The sequence below is a fragment of the Aptenodytes patagonicus genome, chromosome 29 (genome assembly GCF_965638725.1).
Source record: "Aptenodytes patagonicus chromosome 29, bAptPat1.pri.cur, whole genome shotgun sequence".
Classification (NCBI taxonomy): Eukaryota; Metazoa; Chordata; class Aves; order Sphenisciformes; family Spheniscidae; genus Aptenodytes; species Aptenodytes patagonicus.
The window spans coordinates 2,083,837-2,108,453 of NC_134977.1; the positions used below are offsets into that span (position 1 = coordinate 2,083,837).

Consider the following 24,617-nt stretch of genomic DNA (forward strand, 5'->3'; position numbering starts at 1 on the left):
TGCACGCTCCTGCACGCCGATGCACACTCTGGCATGCAATTGCATGCTTTTGCACATGACCGAACCCTCTTGCACACTAATGCAGGCTGTTGCATGCCTGTGCATGCTGTTGCATGTGACTGTATGCTCTTGCACGTGTGTGCACGCTCTTGCATGCAATTAATTGCTGCTGTGCATGACCACATGCTCTCACATGCTAACGCACACTCTCACACTGTGGTCTTTTGCATGTGCGTGCATGTTCTTGCACGCTGATGCACACTTTTGCATGCAATTGCATGCTCTTCAACATGCCTGCACGCTTGTGCACGCTCATGCAGGCTCCTGCACGTCTGTGCATGCTCTTGCATGCAGTTATTTGCTGTTGCATGACTGCATGCTCTTGTATGCCAAGGCACGCTCCTGCACATGTGTGCATGCTCTTGCAAGCGTGTGCATGCTCTTGCATGCAATTTAGTGCTGTTGCACAACTGTGTGCTCTTGCATGCTCCTGAACGTATTTGCATACGCTTGCAAGCACGTGCATGCTCTTGCACATCCGTGCATGCTCTCGCACGCTCTCACACACAACCACCCCCTGCAAAACCCCGAGCCTCCGTCCTCTGTCTCCCCCCGGCAGGTGAACAACCAGAGCTTCCCGCTGCCGGTGGCGTTGCACGGGGCGCGTGTCCAGGTGTCGCGGCATGGCACCGGGCTGCTGCTGGAGACCGACTTCTCCCTGCGCGTGGCCTACGACTGGCGAGGTGCCGCCAACATCACCGTCCCCGGCACCTTCCCCGAGAGCATCTGCGGCATCTGCAGCGATGCCGGCAGTGATGCCGGCTCCTCCAACAGCACCGAAGCCTTCTGCGGGCGCCTGGCCCGGGGGGAGCTTTTTGGGGTGTGCCAGGGGGTGGTGGATCCCTGGGGGTACCTGGAAGGGTGCATGGGGGAGCCCTGCAGCAACAGCAGCGCTTGCCAGGCCCTGGCGAGCTACGCGGCGGCATGCAAGGAGCGGGGCGTGCAACTGCCCGACTGGCGGAAGGCGGAGGGGTGCGGTGAGTGGGGAGCAGGGGGCTGGGGTTTGCAAAGCTCTGGGATTCGGGGTGTGCACTGGGATTGGGGGGTTGCAATGCAGGCGTTGCCCTGGGATTGGGATTTGCTCTGGGATTAGGGTTTGCAATGCAGACGTTGCACTGGGATCGGGGTTTGCACTGGGATTGGGGTTTGCACTGGGATCGGGGTTTGCACTGGGATTGGGGTTTGCACGGGGCTTGGGGGGTTTGCAAATCACGTTGCACTGGGCTTGGGGTTTGCAACGCAGATGTTCCACTGGAGTTTGGGGGTTGCCCTGGGATTTGGGGTTGCTCTGGGATTGGGGTTTGCAACACAGACGTTCCACCGGGATTTGGGGTTTGCACTGGGATTTGGGGTTTGCAGTGGGATTTGGGGGTTGCAATGCACAGGTTCCACTGGGATGCGGGGTTTGCAACACGCAGGGTTTGCAGTGCAGACATTGCACTGGGATTTCGGGTTTGCAGCTCAGACGTTGCACCGGGATTTTGGGCTTGCAACGCAGACATTGCACTGGGATTTCAGGTTTGCAATGCAGACATTGCACTGGGATTTGGGGTTTGCAACGCAGACATTGCACTGGGATTTGGGGTTTGCAACGCAGACGTTGCACTGGGATTTGGGATTTGCAACGCCGAGGTTGCTACTGGGATCAGGATTCGCAATGCAGAGGCTGCACTGCAGATCACCGCTACCATCTCACGCCCGAGGTGCAGCTTTGCACTTCGCAGCTTTCGGGACTGTGACTCACCTCTCTCCTCCCGCCCACAGCCCTGCGCTGCCCGGAAAACAGCCGCTACAACCCCTGCGGCTGCCCCCGGATGTGCACACACCGCGACAACCCCAAAAACTGCTCGACGCCCTGCCAGGAGACCTGCGAGTGCGCCCAGGGCTTCGTGCTCCTCAACGGCAGCTGCGTGGCCGCGGCGGTGGCTTGCGGTTGCCACCACGCCGGCCGCCGTTACGCCCCTGGGCAGCGCTTCTGGGCGGATGACAATTGCACCCGCAGCTGCCTCTGTGACCCCGGGGTGCAGCGGCTTCAGTGCTGGGAGGACGGGTGTCGCAGGGGCGAGTGGTGCATGGTGGAGAAGGGGATCACTGGGTGCTACCCCGAGAGCTACCGGACATGCAGCTCTGGGAGGGACCTGCGTTATGTCACCTTCGACGGGCAGCACTATGATTTTGCGGGCAGCTGCCTCTACGAGTTCGCCGGGGTGTGTGGGGTGAGCGAGGGGCTGGTGGGCTTCCAGGTGTTGGTGCAGAACAAGGCGCAGGGGCCGCACGCCACCTTCTTCGCCCGCTCAGTCCAGGTCATCATCTACGGGTACAACGTCACCCTCAGCCACGACTTCCCGGGGAGGGCCATGGTGAGGGTGGCCCCACCACAGGGCCCCGATGGGGTTTTGGGGGGGGGGGGGGTGACGGGAGTGTGGTGAGGTCCTGACGGGTGTGGGGAGAGGGATGGGGGCACTTGAGGTTGGGAAGGGGGTTGGAGTTGAGTTTGGGGTTGAAGGTGGGGTTGGGGGTGGAGCTGATGTTGAGGTTGATGTTGAGGTTGAGTTTTGGGGTACGGTTGGATTTGGGGTTGGAGTTGGTGCTGGGGTTGAGGTTGATATTGGGGTTGGGGTCAAGGTGGGAGCTAGGGTTGGAGTTGGGGTTGAGGGTGGGGTTGGGGAAGGGGCTGAAGTTGAATGGGGATGGGGTCGAGGTTTGGGTTAGGGTCGGATTCGGACTTGGGTTTGGGGTTGAGGTTGGAGTTAGGGTTGGGGTTTGGATTGGGATTGGGTTTGTGGTTGAGGTTGGGGTTCATTTTGGGGTTGCTGTTGATGTTTCAGGTTGATGGGACTGGTGTTGCATTTGGGGTTGGGATGAGGTTTGAGGTCTGAGTAGAGGGTTGGGGTTGAGGGTGGGCTTTGGGTTGGGCTTGGGGATGGCGTTTGAGATGGGATTAAGGTTGGGACTGAGATTAGGGTTTGGGTGAAGGCTAGGCTTAAGGCTGGGGTTGGAGTTGAAGCTGAGGTGATTGGGGTTTGGGTTTGGGTTGAGACTGGATCTGGGTTGGGCTTGGAGTTGGGGGTTGGTGTTAGAGTTTGGGTTCATGTTGAGGTTACAATGGGCGTTCATGTTGGCCGTTGAGGTTGGGGTTGGTTTTGGGGTTGATGTTGGAGCTGGTGTCGAGTTTGGGCTTGAGGTTGGGGTTAGGGTTTGGACTGAGGTGGGGTTTGGGTTTGGGGTTGGGGTTGAAGCTGGATTTGAGGTAGGGTTGGGCTCAGGGTTGAGGTCGGCATTGGACTCGAGGTTAAAATTGGGTTTTGGGTTAAGATTGGGGTGGGGTTGAGGTTGGGGTTTGGGGTTGAGGTTGGAGTTGACCTTTGTGTTTGGGTCTGGTTTGGGGTGAACGCTGGGGCTCTGCCAGCACTGCTGCTACCCCCCCCCCCCCCAAGCTCAACCCCACTTGGGGTGCTTCCCCCCGCATTGAGCACCCCATAACTCACCCCTGTCCCCTCATAGGTTGATGGTCTATTGGTCAACCTACCCCACACCCTACCCGAGGGCAAGATCTCCATTACCCGCCGGGGCTGGGGCACCTTCTTGCGCACCGACTTCCACTTGACCGTCTCCTTTGATGGGCAGAGCCACTTGGCTGTCACCGTCCCCAGCAACTACGCTGGGGCTCTGTGCGGCCTCTGTGGCAATTTCGATGGTGACCCCCACAATGACATCCCCAAGGTGGAGACAACGGTGGTGCCGGGTTGTGACGAGTCAGCACCACGCCAATGCTCCAGCCGTGCCATCATCGGCCGCAAACAGCGGGCCAACGGGGAGGAGTGTGGACTCATCCTGTTGCCCGAGGGGCCGTTCCGGTCTTGCCACCCCTGGGTTGACCCCGAGAGCTATTTCCAGGCTTGCATCACTGATTACTGCGTCTTCCGAGGGCACAAAGCCATCATCTGCAAGGCGGTGATGGGCTACGCCACTGCCTGCCAGGAGGCTGGGGTTGTCCTCGAGCCCTGGCGCTCCAAGACCTTCTGCGGTAGGTGGCCTCAAGGGTTTGCCAAGACAGTGGGAGTAGGAAAATCCCTGGATTTGGATCTCTGTCCAAGCTAGTTGGAGCAGGAATATCTTTGGATAGTGGTGTCCATTGGAAATGGGGTCATTCTGGGACGGGAGCGTTCTCTGAGGAGAAAAATCCCAGATTGTGATCTCTATCTGAGCTAGCTGGAGCAGGAAAATCCTTGGATAGGCATCTCCATCCAAGTTGGGGTCAAAAGGGAGATGGGAGCATCCTTGGAGGAGGAAAATCCCGAATGGGGATCTCCATCTGAGGTCATCACAGTGCAAAAATCCCCGGATTGGGATTTCCATCTGGTTTGGGGTCAAGAAGGAGATGGGAAGATCCATGGAGGAGGAAAACCCCAATAGGCACCTCCATCCTCAAAAAAACCCCCCTGTAATATGCAAAGTAGAGTAGTTTTAGGGACAACACCTTAGTCCCACGCCCTGCGCCCTTCCCAGTCCCCAAATCCCCCCTTTCTCACCCCAAACCACTGACTCTTTCCTCCTCATGCCCCGCCTCCAGCGCCCGCCTGCCCCCCGCACTCGCACTACGAGCTCAATGGCACCGCTTGCCCTGCCACATGCAGCCACCCTGGCAGCCCGGAGACCTGTGACCTGCCGAGGACCGAGGGGTGTTTCTGCGATGAGGGCTTCATCCTCAGCGGCGAGCGTTGCGTGTCACCACCCGACTGCGGTTGTCACCACCGGGGAAATTACTACCACCGGGGAGAGGAGTTTTACCCCGGGGATGGGTGCGCCGAGCGCTGCCGTTGCACAGCAGTGGGGACGGTGACGTGTTGGGCGGCCCCATGTCCCTCAGGACAGGAGTGCCGGGTGGAGAGAGGCGTACGGGGTTGTCACGGTGGGCAGCGTGGCCGGTGTGTCCTCTTGGGCACCCGGCGCTTGGTCACCTTCGATGGGTTGAATTTCACCCTCGGTGGCGCTTGCCGCTATGTCCTGGCCAAGGTCTGCCAAGGGGATGGCCACGAGTTGGAGGTGACGCTGGAAAATGATGGAGGTGTCACCGTGGCAGTCGGGGGCTCCCGGATCACCATGCGGAGCGGGAGCATGTGGAGCGTTGACGTGAGTGTTTCTCTTCTTGGTGGGCAACCATCAGCTCAACTCCTTTGAGCCACAGCCCCATCCCAATGGGTCGCCCTTGGATGGATCCCACTAACCTCATGCGTCAGGATGCTGCTTGTCCTCTTTAGTGGCCCTAAAAAGCTCTCCGAGATCCTTCTTCTCCTCTTCATCTCTTCTAAAAAGCTTTCCAGGATCCTCCTTCTTCTCTTATCTCCCCCCAAAAGCGCTCTGAGATCCTTCTTCTTTTATCTTCCCCAAAAAGGTGTCCAAGATCCTTCTTCTCCTCTTCCTCTCCCCAAAATGGCTCTCCTGGCCCTCATCCCCCTTTCTCCACCACCTTCTGCCACGATTTCCCCTTTCCCTCTGCCCCCAACCCGATTGCTCTGCTGGGGAATGAATCCTGACCCATCACCCTACAAAAACTGGGTTTATCCGCTGGAAAAAAATGCCGGAAAAGGCTGTGGGGTGGGATCTGCGAGCTCCAGAGGGACACACGTGGGGTCGTGCACCTCATCCATCACTGCGGGTGCACCCAAGGATGATCGGGCAAGGTGGGAGGACATCTCGCCCCCTCCATCTCCTTCCTCCCTTGCCCACAGGTGGATGGGGAGACCCGCGCCCTACCGCTATCGGTGGGCGATGGGAAGACCTGGGTGACCCAAGAGGGGAACAGCATCATCCTTCAAACGGCCCTGGGCCACCGGCTCGTCTACGCCACCACCGCTGTCCTCTTGGTCACTGTCCCCAGCACCTACGCGGGGCAGATGTGTGGCCTCTGCGGTGACTTTGACGGCAACGGTGACAACGATTTCATGGGACCCAACGGCACCTGGGTCAACGGGACCCAGGAGTTGGTGGTGGCCTGGAAGTTGCCGGATGAATCCATACCCTGCTCAGACACCTGTGAAACGTGTCCTGTCCACCCACCGGATGCCACTGGGCCCTACCACGCAGAGAGCTCATGTGGGATGATGGTGGTGACACCAGGGCCCTTCAGCGGCTGCCACGAGCAGGTTGGCCCTGAGGACTTCCTCGAGCACTGCCTCCAGGAGATGGTCCTCACCGCCGGGGCCACGGACACCCTGTGCCGGAGTCTGCAAGCCTACACCGCAGCCTGCCAGGAGGCTGGAGCTCCGGTGAAGGTCTGGAGGACGGAGAGCTTCTGCCGTGAGTGTCTTCACCGGGTGGCAAAGATGGGGCAGATGGGATTGCAAAGATGGGCTGGAGATGGGTTTGCAAACACGGGATGGGATTGCAGACGCGGAATGGGATTGCAAATGCGGGATGGGGATGGGATTGCAGACGTGGGATGGGATTGCAGACGTGGGATGGGGATGGGATTGCAGACATGGGATGGGATTGTAGACGCGGGATGGGATTGCAGACGTGGGATGGGATTGCAAACATGGGATGGGGATGGGATTGCAAACGTGGGATGGGGATGGGACTGCAGACGTGGGATGGGATTGCAAACGCGGGATGGGATTGCAAATGCGGGATGGGATTGCAAACGCGGGATGGGATTGCAGACGCGGGATGGGGATGGGACTGCAGACGTGGGATAGGATTGCAAACGTGGGATGGGATTGCAAACGTGGGATGGGGATGGGATTGCAGACGTGGGATGGGATTGCAGACGTGGGATGGGATTGCAAACATGGGATGGGGATGGGATTGCAAACGTGGGATGGGGATGGGACTGCAGACGTGGGATGGGATTGCAGACGCGGGATGGGGATGGAATTGCAAACGTGGGATGGGGATGGGATTGCAAACGTGGGTTGGGGACACCACCCTTCCAGGTTTCAATCCCAATCTGGGGATGGGACCGGCACCCAAGGGTGCCCTTTCCCCCCTTCATTCCCCCCCCTCCTCGCCCCCCACCCCCCACCCCCCAGCCCTGCCCTGCGGCGAGCACAGCCTCTACACCCTCTGCGCCCGCTCCTGCGAGGGCAGCTGCGCCCGTCTAGCCCATCCCCTGCCCTGCGCCGGCCCCTGCTTCGAGGGCTGCCGCTGCGCCAAGGGCTTCTTCACCGACGGCCACCGCTGCCTGCTCCCGAGCACCTGCGGCTGCTTCCAGGACGGGCGGTACCTCCCGGTGAGCCCCGCCGTGGGGGTGTGGAAATAAAGGGGGGGTGTCGCGGGAAGGGGAGATGGGGGTGATGGTGTAAGGGGGTCTCCTTGGCTTTGCAGGTGTTGGAGGACGTCTTCGTGGGCAACTGCAGCCAGCACTGCACCTGCTACCTGCACAGCACCCTGCTCTGTGAGGGTGCCCACTGCCCGCTGGGGACGGGCTGCGGGCTGCGGGCTGGCCGGCAGCTCTGCCTGCCCCGGGGGGGACCCTGAGGGTGGCCCCCCCCGAGAGGGGGAGCGTCGTGGGGAGACCCTGATCGGAGCGTCGTGGGGAGATAGGGGTATCATGGGGGGGAACATGGGCTGGAGCATCCCGGGGGGATCAGGGCATCGAGGGGGGGGGATACGGGATGAAGCATCCCAGGGGGATTGGGATATTGAGGGGGGATGTGGGATGTGTTATCCAGGGGGATTGGGGGCATCGGGGGTGGATCCTGTCTGGAACCTCCTGGGCGGGGGGGGGGGGGGGGCGGGGGGGGCGGGGCATCGAAGGGGAATACAGAATGGAGCATAAGAGGATGGACTGGAGTATCCTGGGGGGAACCCCACCGAAAGATCCTGGGTTGATCTGGGGCGTCATGGTGGGATGCGGGATGGAGCATCCCAGAGGGATTTGGGCATCGGGTGGGATATGGGATGGAGCATCCAGGGGCTTCTGGGGTATTTTGGGGGGATCCCAACCAGAGGATCCCAGGGGAACCAGGGCATCGAGGGGGGGACATGGGATGGAGCATCCCAGGGGGATCGGGGCATCCTAGGGGGATGATTCCTTCATGGCAGACCCAAAATCCCCATTTCTTCCCCCGATTCACCGCATCTCTCCAGCTCCTTTCTGCATAAAGACACAGGGGAAAAAAAAAACAGGAAAAAAATGGTTTTCCCTGCCCCCCCAAACTACCCTGGGGTCCCCCAAAACTGCCCCAGGGACCCCCAAGCCCCCTGCAGACCCTCCAAGCCTCTTTGGGGTCCCCCTAAACCCCCTTGGGACCCACAAACTGCTCCAAAGATCTCCCAAATCACCCCAGGGACTCCCCCAAAACATGCCAGGAGTACCCCAGAACCATCCCAGGCATCCCCTAACCCCCCCAGGGACCCCCCAAACTGCTGCAGGGACCCCCCAAACCACCCCAGGGACTCTCCAACCCCCCCTCGGGACCCCTTAAATCCCCCCTGGGGCCCCCAAACCACTCGAGAGACCCCCAAAACCACCCCAGGGACCCCCCAAACCTCCCTGGGGACTCTCCAACTCCCCCAGGGAACCGCTCAGCCCCCCTGAAACAACCAACCCCCTCCAGATGACCCCTCAAATCACCCCAGGGACCCCCCTAAACCACCCCCAACCCAAAAACCTCCCCAGGAACCCCTCAACCCCCTCAAGGAGCCCCTAAACCTCCCTGGGCATGCTTCAACACCCCCCTGGGACCCCCTCAGCACCCCCTGAAAGCCCCAAACCCCTCCGGGGACCCCTGCAAAACCACCCCTGGGAACCACCTAACACCCCCCCCCCCCCCGAGACCCCCTAAACCACCTCAGGGACCCCTCAACCCTCAAGGACCCCCCAAACACCCTGGGGACTCTACAAACCCATGCTGGGACTCCTTCAGCCCCCCTGGAGCCCTGAAACCATTCCAGGGGACCCCCCAGACAACACCAGGGAGCCCTAAAACCACCCAAGGGAGCCCCCAAACCTCCCCAGGGACCCCTCAACCCCCCCAAGGACCCCCCAAACACCCTGGGGACTTTCCAAATCCCCCGGAGACACCCTCAGCCCCCCTGGAGCCCCCAAACCCCTCCAGGGGACCCCCAAATCACCTCAGGGACCCCCCAAACTCCCTCAGGGATCACCCCAAGCCTCCCCAGGGACCCCTCAACCCCCTCAAGGACCCGCTAAACCTCCCTGGGGACACTCCAACACCCCCCTGGGACACCCCTCAGCCCCCATGAAAGCCCCAAATCCCTCCTGGGACCCCCCCCAAACCACCCTGGGAACCCCCTAAATCCACCCTGAGACCCCCTAAACCACCTCAGAGACCCCTCAACCCCCCAAGGGCCCCCCCAAACACACTGGGGACTCTACAACTCCCACCCGGGGACCCCCTTGGCCCCCCTGGAGCCCTGAAACCCCTCCAGGGAACCCCCACAAATCACCCCAGGGACCTCCCCCCAAACCTCCCCAGGGGCCCCTCAGCTCTCTCAAGGACCCCCCAAACCTCCCTGGGGATGCTCCAATACCCCCCTGGGACCGCCTCAGCCCCCCTGAAACCCCCAAACCCCTCCAGGGGACCCCCCTAAATCACCCCAGGAACCCCCCAAACTCCCCCAGGGATCACCCCAAACCTCCCCAGGGACCCTCAACCCCCTCAAGGACCCCCTAAACCTCCCTGGGGACACTCCAACACCCCCCTGGGACTCCCTGAGCCTCCCTGAAAGCCCCAAACCCCTCCTGGAACCCCCCGCAAAATCCCCCCTGGGAACCCCCTAACCCCCCCGAGACCCCCTAAACCACCCCAGGGACCCCTCAACCCCCCAAGGACACCCCCCCCAAAGACTCTGAGGACTCTACAACCCCCCTGGGACCCCCTCAGCGCCCCTGAAACCCCCAAACCCCTCCAGGGGACCCGTCAAATCACCCCAGGGATCCCCCAAACCTCCCCAGGGACCCCTCAAGGACCCCCTAAACCTCCATGGGGATGCTCCAACACCCCCCTGGGACACCCCCCAAAATCCCCCCTGGGAACCCCCAAACCCCGCTCCGAGACCCCCTAAACCACCCCAGGGACCTCTCAACCCCCCAAGGACCCCCCCAAACACACTGGGGACTCTACAACCCCCCCCCGGGGACCCCCTTGGCCCCCCTGGAGCCCTGAAACCCCTCCAGGGAACCCCCACAAATCACCCCAGGGACCTCCCCCAAACCTCCCCAGGGGCCCCTCAACCCCCCCAAGGACCCCCCAAACCTCCCTGGGGATGCTCCAACACCCCCCGGGACCTCCTCAGCCCCCCTGAAACCCCCAAACCCCTCCAGGGGACCCCCCTAAATCACCCCAGGGACCCCCCAAACTCCCCCAGGGATCACCCCAAACCTCCCCAGGGACCCCTCAACCCCCTCAAGGAGCCCCTAAACCTCCCTGGGGATGCTCGAACACCCCCCCTGGGATCCCCTCAGCCCCCCTGAAAGCCCCAAACCCCTCTGGGGACCCCCCCAGCACCACCCCTGGGAACCCCCTAAGCCCCCCGAAATCACCCCAGGGACCCCTCAACCTGCCCAAGGACCCCCCCAAAGACTCTGAGGACTCTACAATCCCTGCTGGAACCCCCTCAGCCCCCCGAAACCCCCAAACTCCTCCAGAGAACCCCGCAAATCACCCCAGGGAACCCCCTAAACTCACCCCGAGACCCCCCTAAACCACCCCAGGGACCCCTCAACCTGCCCAAGGACCCCCCCCAAACACACTGGGGACTCTACAACCTCCCCGGGACCCCCTCAGCCCCCCCCTGGAGCCCCCAAACCCCTCCAGGGGACCCTCCAAATCCCCCCCTGGGACCCCTCAACCTGCCCAAGGACCCCCCCAAACACACTGGGGACTCTATAACCCCCCAGGGACCCCCCTCCTCCCCCATGACCCCCATCTGGGTGTCGGAAGGGGGACCCAGGCATCCGGGGTGGGGTGGATGGGTGGGGGGGAACGACGATCCAGGTGTCCGGGCGTGGGGTGGGCTCACAACCCCCTTGGAGCATTTCAGGGTCCCAGGCGTCCGGAGGGGACCCAGGCGTCCCGGGGGGGGGGACACCCAGGCGTCCCGGGGCGGGGGGGGGGGGGGGGGGCACCCAGGCGTCCGGGGCCCCTCGTTAGCGGCTCTCCGGACCGTGATGCCCCGGTGCCGCCTGTTCATTTGCTCAGCAATTAACGGCGACGTGGGGAGGGGCTGACCCACAACCGGACGCCTGGGTCCCTTTTGGGGGGTGGGGAGGGTCCCCGGACTCTTGGGTCCCTTGGGGAGGTGGGGAGGGTCCCCAGATACCTGGGTCCCCCCAGGGTAGGGGAGGGACGGGGAAGGGCTACCCGGACGCCTGGGTCCCTTTTGGGGAGTGGGGAGGGTTCCCGGACTCTTGGGTCCCTTGGGGAGGTGGGGAGGGTCCCCAGATACCTGGGTCCCCCAGGGTAGGGGAGGGACGGGGAAGGGCTACCCGGACGCCTGGGTCCCTTTTGGGGGGTGGGGAGGGTCCCCGGACTCTTGGGTCCCTTGGGGAGGTGGGGAGGGTCCCCAGATACCTGGGTCCCCCCAGGGTAGGGGAGGGACAGGGAAGGGGTACCCGGACGCCTGGGTCCCTTTTGGGGGGTGGGGAGGGTCTCCGGACTCTTGGGTCCCTTGGGGAGGTGGGGAGGGTCCCCAGATACCTGGGTCCCCCCAGGGTAGGGGAGGGACGGGGAAGGGGTACCCGGACGCCTGGGTCCCTTTTGGGGGGTGGGGAGGGTCCCCGCATGCCTGGGTCCCCCAGGGCAGGTTGATTTGGGGGGGGGGGGGGAGGGGGCACTTGGGTCCCTTTAGGGGGGTGGGTAAGGTGCCCGGACGCCTGGGTCCCTGTTGGGGGGGGGCTTTGGGGGAGGAGATGGTTGGGGGGGGGGGTCCTTGGGGACATCTGAGGTGTCACTCCCGGATGCCTGGGTCCGTGTCCAGTCCCGTCCCCCCCCGGACGCCTGGGTCCCTGGGTGCTCCATGGGACTCTGCCCACCCCCCCACCCCACCCGGACGCCTGGGTCCCTGGGTGCCCCCCCCCCCCCCCCCCTGGTCTATTGTTCCGGAGAACAAAAGGCTCCTGCCCTGTCGCAGCCCCAATTATCCGGCGCAGGAGAGCAGAGGGACCCAGGTGTCCCCAGAGAGGGGCCCTGCCCGGCCGCCTGGGCCCTCGGGGTGGGGGTGGGAGCGCGGGGTGGAGGAGTCGAGGGAGGGAGGGAGGGAGGGAGGGAGGGAGGAATAGGTGGAGGGAGGGAGGGATCGTTGGATGGAAGGATGGATGGAAGAACAGATGGATGGACGGATGGACGGACGGGTGGACGGATGGGTGGATGGATGGATGGATGGATGGACGGGTGGGTGGATGGATGGATGGATGGATGGATGGATGGATGGAGGAATAGGTGGAGGGAGGGAGGGAGGGACGGATGGATTGTTGGATGGAAGGATGGATGGAGGAACACATGGACGGATGGTTGGAGGGAGGGAGGGACAGACGGATGGAGGGATCACCAGAGGAATGAGCTGTTGGAGGGAGGGATGAAAGGATGGTTGGATGGATGGAGGGGCGGATGGGTGGGTGGATGGATGGATGGACAGGTGGGTGGATGGATGGATGGATGGATGGATGGATGGATGGATGGACGGACGGACGGATGGATGGGTGGGTGGGTGAGTGGGTGGATGGAGGAATAGGTGGAGGGAGGGAGGAAGGGATGGATGGATTGTTGGATGGAAGGATGGATGGAGGAACACATGGACGGATGGTTGGAGGGAGGGAGGGACAGACGGATGGAGGGATCACCAGAGGAATGAGTTGTTGGAGGGAGGGATGAAAGGATGGTTGGATGGATGGAGGGGCGGATGGGTGGGTGGATGGATGGACGGATGGGTGGGTGGATGGATGGATGGACAGGTGGGTGGATGGATGGATGGATGGATGGATGGACGGACGGACGGATGGGTGGGTGGGTGGGTGGGTGGATGGAGGAATAGGTGGAGGGAGGGAGGAAGGGATGGATGGATTGTTGGATGGAAGGATGGATGGAGGAACACATGGACGGATGGTTGGAGGGAGGGAGGGACAGACGGATGGAGGGATCATCAGAGGAATGAGTTGTTGGAGGGAGGGATGAAAGGATGGTTGGATGGATGGAGGGGCGGATGGGTGGGTGGATGGATGGACGGATGGGTGGGTGGATGGATGGATGGACAGGTGGGTGGATGGATGGATGGATGGATGGATGGACGGACGGACGGATGGGTGGGTGGGTGGGTGGGTGGATGGAGGAATAGGTGGAGGGAGGGAGGGAGGGACGGATGGATTGTTGGATGGAAGGATGGATGGAGGAACACATGGACGGATGGTTGGAGGGAGGGAGGGACAGACGGATGGAGGGATCATCAGAGGAATGAGCTGTTGGAGGGAGGGATGAAAGGATGGTTGGATGGATGGAGGGGCGGATGGGTGGGTGGATGGATGGACGGATGGGTGGGTGGATGGATGGATGGACAGGTGGGTGGATGGATGGATGGATGGATGGATGGATGGATGGATGGACGGACGGACGGATGGGTGGGTGGGTGAGTGGGTGGATGGAGGAATAGGTGGAGGGAGGGAGGGAGGGACGGATGGATTGTTGGATGGAAGGATGGATGGAGGAACACATGGACGGATGGTTGGAGGGAGGGAGGGACAGACGGATGGAGGGATCATCAGAGGAATGAGTTGTTGGAGGGAGGGATGAAAGGATGGTTGGATGGATGGAGGGGCGGATGGGTGGGTGGGTGGGTGGAGGAATAGGTGGATGGAGGAACGGATGGAGGGAGGGAGGGACAGACGAGGGTTGGACGGAGGAATAGGCGCAGGGGTGGAGGGATCGTCGGATGGAAGGATGGGTGGAGGAACAGATGGCTGGAGAGAGGGAGGGATGGAGGGATGGAGGGATGGATGGATGGATGGATGGATGGATGGATGGATGGACGGATCATTGGATGAAGGGAGGGAGGGATGCATGGATGGAAGGACAGATGGGTGGAGGCATCATTGGGTGGACAAGATGGACGGAAGGAGAGACCACAGAGGACCCACCACCACCACCCCTGCCGCCCCGCTGGCGCCAGCCCGGACCCAGATCCGTCCAGCCCCAGATCTTATCTCTGCCCGGGGGCCAGGGTGCCCCCAGGCCCCGCCCCCTCCACGGGGACCAGTGGGGTGGCACTGGGGGGGGCAGAGCCAGCATGCCATTGGTTGATGCCACCCCATTGGCCCCTACAAAAACCCGGAGCCCTTGGAGGAGCCACAGCCCCGTGGCCCCGGCATGGTGAGTCCCGGAGACCTGCATCCCCTTTCCATTCTGGTGGGCTATGGGTTCTGTGGGGTCTATGGGGCAGGGTGGGTCCCGGACACCTGGGTCCCCTGCCCTGCTGTGGGTTCTGTGGGGTCTGTGGGGCAGGGTGGGTCCCGGATGCCTGGGTCCCCTGCCCTGCTGTGGGTTCTGTGGGGTCTGTGGGGCAGGGTGGGTCCCGGATGCCTGGGTCCCCTGCCCTGCTGTGGGTTTTGTGGGGTCTATGGGGCAGGGTGGGTCCCAGACACCTGAGTCCCCTGCCCTGCTGTGGGTTCTGTGGGGTCTATGGGGCAGGGTGGGTCCCGGATGCCTGGGTCCCCTGCCCTGCTGTGGGTTCTGTGGGGTCTATGGGGCAGGGTGGGTCCCGGACGCCTGGGTCCCCTGCCCTGCTGTGGGTTCTGTGGGGTCTATGGGGCAGGGTGGGTCCCGGACACCTGGGTCCCCTGCCCTGCTGTGGGTTCTGTGGGGTCTGTGGGGCAGGGTGGGTCCCGGATGCCTGGGTCCCCTGCCCTGCTGTGGGTTTTGTGGGGTCTATGGGGCAGGGTGGGTCCCGGACGCCTGAGTCCCCTGCCCTGCTGTGGGTTTTGTGGGGTCTATGGGGCAGGGTGGGTCCCAGACACCTGAGTCCCCTGCCCTGCTGTGGGTTCTGTGGGGTCTATGGGGCAGGGTGGGTCCCGGATGCCTGGGTCCCCTGCCCTGCTGTGGGTTCTGTGGGGTCTATGGGGCAGGGTGGGTCCCGGACGCCTGAGTCCCCTGCCCTGCTGTGGGTTCTGTGGGGTCTATGGGGCAGGGTGGGTCCCGGACGCCCGGGTCCCCTGCCCTGCTGTGGGTTCTGTGGGGTCTATGGGGCAGGGTGGGTCCCAGACGCCCGGGTCCCCTGCCCTGCTGTGGGTTCTGTGGGGTCTATGGGGCAGGGTGGGTCCCGGACGCCCGGGTCCCCTGCCCTGCTGTGGGTTCTGTGGGGTCTATGGGGCAGGGTGGGTCCCAGACGCCTGGGTCCCCTGTCCAGCTGCGGGTTCTATGGGGCAGGGGGGGTCCCGGATGCCTGGGTCCCCCCACCCCCTTTCTCATGGTCCTCTCTCCAACGTGTGGGGCAGATGGGGCCTCCTCGGACATTGCTCCTCTGGGCTTGGATCGTTCTCCAGTGCGGTGAGTCCCATTTGGCCAAAATCCGTGTTTCTCCACCCAAATTCCACCCCGCCTTCCTCGTCCTGTCCCACCTCATCTCCAACCCCAAATCTGGCGTTTCCAGCCCCAAATCCACGCCCCCTTTCATCCCACCTCTCCTTTTCCATCTCCAACCCCAAATCTGGTGTTTCCAGCCCCAAATCCATGCCCCCTTTCATCCCACCTCTCCTTTTCCACCTCCAACCCCAAATCTGGCGTTTCCAGCCCCAAATCCATGCCCCCTTTCATCCCACCTCTCCTTTTCCACCTCCAACCCCAAATCCGGCGTTTCCAGCCCCAAATCCATGCCCCCTTTCATCCCACCTCTCCTTTTCCATCTCCAACCCCAAATCCGGCATTTCCAGCCCCAAATCCATGCCCCTTTCATCCCACCTCTCCTTTTCCACCTCCAACCCCAAATCCGGCGTTTCCAGCCCCAAATCCACGCCCCCTTTCATCCCACCTCTCCTTTTCCATCTCCAACCCCAAATCTGGTGTTTCCAGCCCCAAATCCATGCCCCCTTTCATCCCACCTCTCCTTTTCCACCTCCAACCCCAAATCTGGCGTTTCCAGCCCCAAATCCATGCCCCCTTTCATCCCACCTCTCCTTTTCCACCTCCAACCCCAAATCCGGCGTTTCCAGCCCCAAATCCATGCCCCCTTTCATCCCACCTCTCCTTTTCCATCTCCAACCCCAAATCCGGCATTTCCAGCCCCAAATCCATGCCCCTTTCATCCCACCTCTCCTTTTCCACCTCCAACCCCAAATCCGGCGTTTCCAGCCCCAAATCCACGCCCCCTTTCATCCCACCTCTCCTTTTCCACCTCCAACCACAAATCCGGCATTTCCAGCCCCAAATCCACGCCCCCTTTTCATCCCACCTCTCCTTTTCCACCTCCAACCCCAAATCCGGCGTTTCCAGCCCCAAATCCACGCCCCCTTTTCATCCCACCTCTCCTTTTCCACCTCCAACCCCAAATCCGGCGTTTCCAGCCCCAAATCCACACCCCCTTTCATCCCACCTCTCCTTTTCCACCTCCAACCACAAATCCGGCATTTCCAGCCCCAAATCCACGCCCCCTTTTCATCCCACCTCTCCTTTTCCACCTCCAACCCCAAATCCGGCGTTTCCAGCCCCAAATCCATGCCCCCTTTCATCCCACCTCTCCTTTTCCACCTCCAACCCCAAATCCGGCGTTTCCAGCCCCAAATCCACACCACCTTTCATCCCACCTCTCCTTTTCCACCTCCAACCCCAAATCCAGCATTTCCAGCCCCAAATCCATGCCCCCTTTCATCCCACCTCTCCTTTTCCACCTCCAACCCCAAATCCGGTGTTTCCAGCCCCAAATCCATGCCCCCTTTCATCCCACCTCTCCTTTTCCACCTCCAACCCCAAATCTGGTGTTTCCAGCCCCAAATCCACGCCCCCTTTCATCCCACCTCTCCTTTTCCACCTCCAACCCCAAATCCGGCGTTTCCAGCCCCAAATCCGGCATTTCCAGCCCCAAATCTATGCCCCCTTTCATCCCACCTCTCCTTTTCCACCTCCAACCCCAAATCCGGCGTTTCCAGCCCCAAATCCATGCCCCCTTTCATCCCACCTCTCCTTTTCCACCTCCAACCCCAAATCTGGCGTTTCCAGCCCCAAATCCACGCCCCCTTTCATCCCACCTCTCCTTTTCCACCTCCAACCCCAAATCCGGCATTTCCAGCCCCAAATCCACGCCCCCTTTCATCCCACCTCTCCTTTTCCACCTCCAACCCCAAATCCGGCATTTCCAGCCCCAAATCCACGCCCCCTTTCATCCCACCTCTCCTTTTCCACCTCCAACCCCAAATCCGGCGTTTCCGGCCCCAAATCCACACGCCCCCTTTCATCCCACCTCTCCTTTTCCACCTCCAACCCCAAATTTGGCGTTTCCAGCCCCAAATCCACACCACCTTTTCATCCCACCTCTCCTTTTCCATCTCCAACCCCAAATTTGGCATTTCCAGCACCAAATTCCCCTCCTTGGGGAATGGGCAGCAGTGCTCAACCCCTGTGCAGTTCCCTGGAGAACCCCCCCCCCCTTAAATCCCCCTGTGAGCATTGACCCAAGGGGCAGTTGTAGTTTTTAGTTTTAGTGAGAGGAGAGCAAAAACGATGGGGAATTCTGCCTCATCGGACAACAAAAAAAGGCGCCCCATCCCAGCAGGGGATTCTCTGCTGTCTGATAAGGGGTTGGCCTGTTGCTCGCTGAGCTCTGGGTTTTATTCCCCAGGTGCCGATCCACCAGCCCAGAGCGGAGCCAAGCTCTGCCTTGGGGTGCGATGCGGACCAGGGAGCACGTGCAAAATGTCGGACGCCGGTCCCAAATGCGTCCCCGTGCCCTCATGCAAAAACTACCAGTGCAAGGAGGGGACGCAGTGCAAGATGGTGGACGGGTGGCCCAAGTGTGTCCCGACACCATCATGCAACAACGTCCGTTGTGAAGCTGGAACCCAGTGCAAGATGGTGGACGGGTGGCCCAAGTGTGTCCCGTTGCCTTCATGCAAGAACGTCCGTTGTGAAGCTGGAACCCAGTGCAAGATGGTAGATGGGTGGCCCAAGTGTGTCCCGTTGCCTTCATGCAAGAAATTCCGTTGTGAAGCTGGAACCCAGTGCAAGATGGTGGACGGGTGGCCCAAATGTGTCCCACTGCCGTCATGCAAGAACGTCCGTTGTGAGGCAGGAACCCAGTGCAAGATGGTTGATGGGTGGCCCAAGTGTGTCCCACTGCCTTCATGCAAGAACATCCGTTGTGAAGCTGGAACCCAGTGCAAGATGGTGGACGGGTGGCCCAAGTGTGTCCCGTTGCCTTCATGCAAGAACGTCCGTTGTGAAGCAGGAACCCAGTGCAAGATGGTGGACGGGTGGCCCAAGTGTGTCCCATTGCCATCATGCAAGAACGTCCGTTGTGAGGCAGGAACCCAGTGCAAGATGGTTGATGGGTGGCCCAAGTGTGTCCCAACACCATCATGCAAGAATGTCCGTTGTGAAGCTGGAACCCAGTGCAAGATGGTGGACGGGTGGCCCAAGTGTGTCCCGACACCATCATGCAAGAACGTCCGTTGTGAAGCTGGAACCCAGTGCAAGATGGTTGATGGGTGGCCCAAGTGTGTCCCACTGCCGTCATGCAAGAACGTCCGTTGTGAGGCAGGAACCCAGTGCAAGATGGTGGATGGGTGGCCCAAGTGTGTCCCATTGCCATCATGTAAGAACTTCCACTGCAAGGCGGGAACCCAATGCAAGATGGTGGACGGGTGGCCCAAGTGTGTCCCATTGCCTTCATGCAAGGACTTCCATTGTGAAGCTGGAACCCAGTGCAAGATGGTGGATGGGTGGCCCAAGTGTGTCCCGTTGCCTTCATGCAAGAACTTCCGTTGTGAAGCTGGAACCCAGTGCAAGATGGTGGACGGGTGGCCCAAGTGTGTCCCATTGCCTTCATGCAAGAACGTCCGTTGTGAAGCTGGAACCCAGTGCAAGATGGTTGATGGGTGGCCCAAGTGTGTCCCGTTGCCTTCATGCAAGAACGTCCGTTGTGAGGCAGGAACCCAATGCAAGATGGTGGACGGGTGGCCCAAGTGTGTCCCATTGCCTTCATGCAAGGACTTCCATTGTGAAGCTGGAACCCAGTGCAAGATGGTGGATGGGTGGCCCAAGTGTGTCCCAACACCATCATGCAAGAACGTCCGTTGTGAAGCTGGAACCCAGTGCAAGATGGTTGATGGGTGGCCCAAATGTGTCCCACTGCCGTCATGCAAGAACGTCCGTTGTGAGGCAGGAACCCAGTGCAAGATGGTTGATGGGTGGCCCAAGTGTGTCCCATTGCCATCATGCAAGAACGTCCGTTGTGAGGCAGGAACCCAGTGCAAGATGGTTGATGGGTGGCCCAAGTGTGTCCCGACGCCGTCATGCAACAACGTCCGTTGTGAGGCAGGAACCCAGTGCAAGATGGTGGACGGGTGGCCCAAGTGTGTCCCATTGCCGTCATGCAAGAACGTCCGTTGTGAGGCAGGAACCCAGTGCAAGATGGTGGACGGGTGGCCCAAGTGTGTCCCACTGCCTTCATGTAAGAACTTCCATTGTGAAGCTGGAACCCAGTGCAAGATGGTGGACGGGTGGCCCAAATGTGTCCCCACGCCCTCGTGTCAAAGCTTCCCCTGCAAGGGAGGGACGCGATGCCAGATGGTGGCTGGGAGACCCAAGTGCCTCCCCACACCCTCGTGTCGCCGATTCCGCTGTGGCGAGGGCATGCGGTGCAAGATGGTGGGTGGTTGGCCAAAGTGCGTCCACCTCCTGCCCTCCTGCCGGGTTATTCGCTGCCCGAAGGGGACCCAGTGCAAGATGGTGGACGGTTGGCCCAAGTGCGTGCGCAAGCAGCTCTTCCAGAGGGAAGCGCCACCACCTCCAGCTCTCCGCATGCCACCCTCATGCCACCATCATCCCTGTCCCAAAGAGTCCACGTGCAAGGTGGTAGATGGTTGGCCCCGGTGTGTCCCAACCGAGACGTCCTCAAGACGACCTTCTTGCAGTGACATCCACTGCCCCAAAGGGACCACGTGCAAGATGACGGATGGTTGGCCCCACTGTGTCCAAAATCGACCCTCCTGTCAGAACATCCAGTGCCAGAAGGGAACCACTTGTCAGACGGTTGATGGTCAGCCACGGTGTGTCCAAACTAAGATGTCCCCAAGACAACCTTGCCGGGATGTCCAATGTCCCAAAGGAACCTCATGCAAGGTGATCGATGACCAACCGCGCTGTGTCTACAACCCACCCTCCTGCGATGACGTCCAATGCCAGAAGGGAACCGTGTGTCACATGGTTGATGGGTGGCCTTGGTGTGGGCCAACGAAGACCTCCCACTCGCAACTCGTTCATAAACCCCCAACGTGTGAAGATGTCCGTTGCCAAAAGGGGACGGTGTGCAAAATGCTGGACGGGTGGCCCAAATGCGTTGGTCCCCTTCCCTCCTGCAGCGACATCCAGTGTCCCCAAGGCACCATGTGCAAGATGATCAGCGGTTGGCCCAAATGCATCCACAACCCCCCCTCCTGCAGCAACTTTTTGTGTCCAAAGGGGACCGTGTGCCTCATGGCACACGGTTGGCCCCGCTGTGTGCAGAGAGGGCCGTCCCACCACCAACCAGCTTCTCCCGCTTGGGCGGGAACCAGGAAATATTCCTACTCCCATCCCATCCCAAAACAAGCGCCCAGCGTGCGACCGTCCTGCACCAACGTACGGTGTCCCCAAGGGACCACGTGCAAGATGATGGATGGCCAACCACGGTGTGCCCAAACCCAACCCTCCTGCAGTGACGCCCAGTGCCAGAAGGGAACCACGTGTCAGATGGTTGATGGTTGGCCCCGGTGCGTCCAAACCAAGATGTCCCTCAGGAGACCTTCTTGCAGTGATATCCACTGTCCCAAAGGGACCACGTGCAAGATGATGGATGGCCAACCACGGTGTGCCCAAACCCAACCCTCCTGCAGTGACGCCCAGTGCCAGAAGGGAACCACGTGTCAGATGGTTGATGGTTGGCCCCGGTGCGTCCAAACCAAGAGTTCCCGGAGACCGCCTTCTTGTAGTGACGTCCATTGTCCCAAAGGGACTATGTGCAATATGATGGATGGCCAACCACGGTGTGTCCAAAACCGACCATCGTGCCAGGACATCCAGTGCCAGAAGGGAACCACGTGTCAGATGGTTGATGGTTGGCCACGGTGTGTCCAAACCGAGACTTCCTCAACACCACCGTCTTGCAGTGATGTCCACTGTCCCAAAGGGACCACGTGCAAGATGACGGATGGTTGGCCCCACTGTGTCCACAACCCACCCTCCTGTCAGGACATCCAGTGCCAGAAGGGAACCACGTGTCAGATGGTTGATGGTTGGCCCCGGTGCATCCAAACCAAGATGTCCCTCAGGAGACCTTCTTGCAGTGATATCCACTGTCCCAAAGGGACCACATGCAAGATGATGGATGGCCAACCACGGTGTGCCCAAAACCCCCCCTCCTGCAGTGACATCCAGTGCCAGAAGGGAACCACGTGCCAGATGGTTGATGGTTGGCCCCGGTGCGTCCAAACCAAGATGTCCCTCAGGAGACCTTCTTGCAATGATGTCCACTGTCCTCAGGGGACCACATGTAACATGATAGATGACCAACCACGGTGTGTCCACAACCCCCCCTCCTGCAGTGACACCCAATGCCAGAAGGGAACCACTTGTCAGATGGTTGATGGTTGGCCCCGGTGCGTCCAAACCAAGACTTCCTCAACACCACCATCTTGCAGTGATGTCCACTGTCCCAAAGGGACCACGTGCAAGATGACGGATGGTTGGCCCCACTGTGTCTACAACCCACCCTCCTGTCAGGACATCCAGTGCCAGAAGGGAACCATGTGTCAGATGGTTGATGGTTGGCCCCAGTGCGTCCAAATCAAGATGTCTCACACCCAGCCCATCCTGAAAAGACCAACCTGTGAGGACATCCGCTGCGCGAAAGGAACCGTGTGCAGCATAGTCGATGGTGGACCCAAATGCGTGGCCCATCAGCCTTCTTGCAGTGATGTCCATTGTCCCAAAGGGACCACGTGCAGGATGATGGATGGACGACCCCAGTGTGTCCACAACCCCCCCTCCTGCAGTGACACCCAGTGCCAGAAAGGAACCACGTGCCAGATGGTTGAAGGTTGGCCCCGGTGCGTCCAAACCAAGATGTCCCTCAGGAGACCTTCTTGCAATGATGTCCACTGTCCTCAGGGGACCACATGTAACATGATAGATGACCAGCCACGGTGTGTCCATAACCCCCCCTCCTGCAGTGACACCCAGTGCCAGAAGGGAACCACGTGCCAGATGGTTGATGGTTGGCCCCGGTGTGTCCAAACTAAGATGTCCCCAAGGAGACCTTCTTGCAGGGACATCCAGTGTCCCAAGGGGACCACGTGCAAGGTGACAGACGGTTGGCCCCACTGTGTCCAAAATCCACCCTCCTGTCAGGACATCCAATGCCAGAAGGGAACCACGTGTCAGATGGTTGATGGTTGGCCCCGGTGTGTCCAAACCAAGACCATACTGAGGCAACCTTCTTGCGGGGACATCCAATGTCCTAAAGGGACCACATGCAAGATGCTACATGAGTGGCCTCAATGTGTCCACCACCAGCCCTCCTGCAGTGATGTCCACTGTCCCAAGGGGACCACGTGTAAGATGACAGACGGTTGGCCCCACTGTGTTCAAATTCAACCTTCCTGCCATGATGTCCACTGCCAGAAGGGAACCGCATGTCAGATGGTTGATGGTTGGCCCCGGTGTGTCCAAACCAAGACCACTCTGAGGCAACCATCTTGCAGAGACATCCAGTGTCCCAAAGGGACCGCGTGCAAGATGCTTCACGGGTGGCCCCAGTGTGCCCATCACCAACCTTCCTGCAGCGATGTCCACTGTCCCCAAGGGACCACGTGCAACATGGTCAACGGGTGGCCCCAGTGTGTCCAAAACCGACCTTCCTGCAGTGACATCCAATGCCAGAAGGGAACCACGTGCCAGATGGTTGATGGTTGGCCCCGGTGTGTCCAAACCAAGACATCCCTGAGGCCACCTTCCTGCAACAATGTCCACTGTCCCAAAGGGACCACGTGCAAGATGCTTCATGGGTGGCCACAGTGTGTCCACAGGCAGCCCTCCTGCAGCGATGTCCACTGTCCCCAAGGGACCACGTGCAGCATGGTCAATGGTTGGCCCCAGTGTGTCCACAACCCCCCCTCCTGCAGTGACATCCAGTGCCAGAAGGGAACCACATGCCAGATGGTTGATGGTTGGCCCCGGTGTGTCCAAACCAAGGCCTCCATTAGGAGACCTTCCTGCAGCGACATCCAATGCTCCAAGGGGACCACGTGTAAGATGACAGATGGGTGGCCCCACTGTGTCCACCGCCAACCCTCCTGCAGTGATGTCCACTGTCCCCAAGGGACCACGTGTAAGATGACAGACGGTTGGCCCCAATGTGTTCAAATTCGACCTTCCTGCGATGATGTTCACTGCCAGAAGGGAACCGCATGTCAGATGGTTGATGGTTGGCCCCGGTGTATCCAAACCAAGATATCCCACAGGAAACCTTCTTGCAGTGAGGTCCACTGTCCCCAGGGGACCACATGTAGTTTGACTGACGGCCAACCACGATGTGTCCCCAACCGGCCCTCCTGCAGTGACATCCAGTGTGAGAAAGGAACCACGTGTCAGATGGTTGATGGTTGGCCCCGGTGTGTCCAAGCCAAGACTTCCATTAGGAGACCTTCTTGCAGAGACGTCCAATGTCCCAAAGGGACCACGTGCAGAATGAGAGATGGGTGGCCTCAGTGTGACCATAACCAACCCTCCTGTCATGATATCCAATGTTCCAAGGGGACCACGTGTCAGATCATGGATGGATGGCCTCGGTGTGTCCACAGCCAACCTTCCTGCCATGACGTCCAATGCCAGAAGGGAACCACCTGCCACATAGTTGAGGGTTGGCCCCAGTGTGTCCAAACCAAGACCTCCAACAGGAGACTCTCTTGCAATGATGTCCACTGTCCCAAGGGGACCACGTGCAACATGGTCAACGGGTGGCCCCAGTGTGTCCAAAATCAACCCTCCTGCAGTGACACCCAATGCCAGAAGGGAACCACGTGTCAGATGGTTGATGGTTGGCCCCGGTGCGTCCAAACCAAGACCTTGCCAAGGCGACCTTCCTGCAGTGACAGCCACTGTCCCAAAGGGACTGCGTGCAAGATGCTTCACGGGTGGCCCCAGTGTGCCCATCACCAACCTTCCTGCAGCGATGTCCACTGTCCCCAAGGGACCACGTGCAACATGGTCAACGGGTGGCCCCAGTGTGTCCAAAACCGACCCTCGTGCAGTGACACCCAATGCCAGAAGGGAACCACGTGCCAGATGGTTGATGGTTGGCCACGGTGTGTCCAAACCAAGATGTCCCACAGGCGACCTTCTTGCAATGATGTCCGC

The 24,617-nt window shown here is 60.5% G+C and overlaps 1 protein-coding gene across 1 annotated transcript; it reads left to right on the plus strand.

Annotated features, from left to right (window-relative positions):
* The first annotated feature begins 1,874 nt into the window (after positions 1 to 1,874).
* On the plus strand, positions 1,875 to 7,539 carry LOC143171660 (IgGFc-binding protein-like). The gene is made up of 6 exons (XM_076360702.1): positions 1,875 to 2,420; positions 3,565 to 4,087; positions 4,634 to 5,193; positions 5,793 to 6,360; positions 7,092 to 7,291; positions 7,387 to 7,539. Exons 1-6 carry the CDS (start codon positions 1,875 to 1,877, stop codon positions 7,537 to 7,539), a joined length of 2,550 nt encoding a protein of 849 aa, XP_076216817.1.
* Positions 7,540 to 24,617: the final 17,078 nt, after the last annotated feature.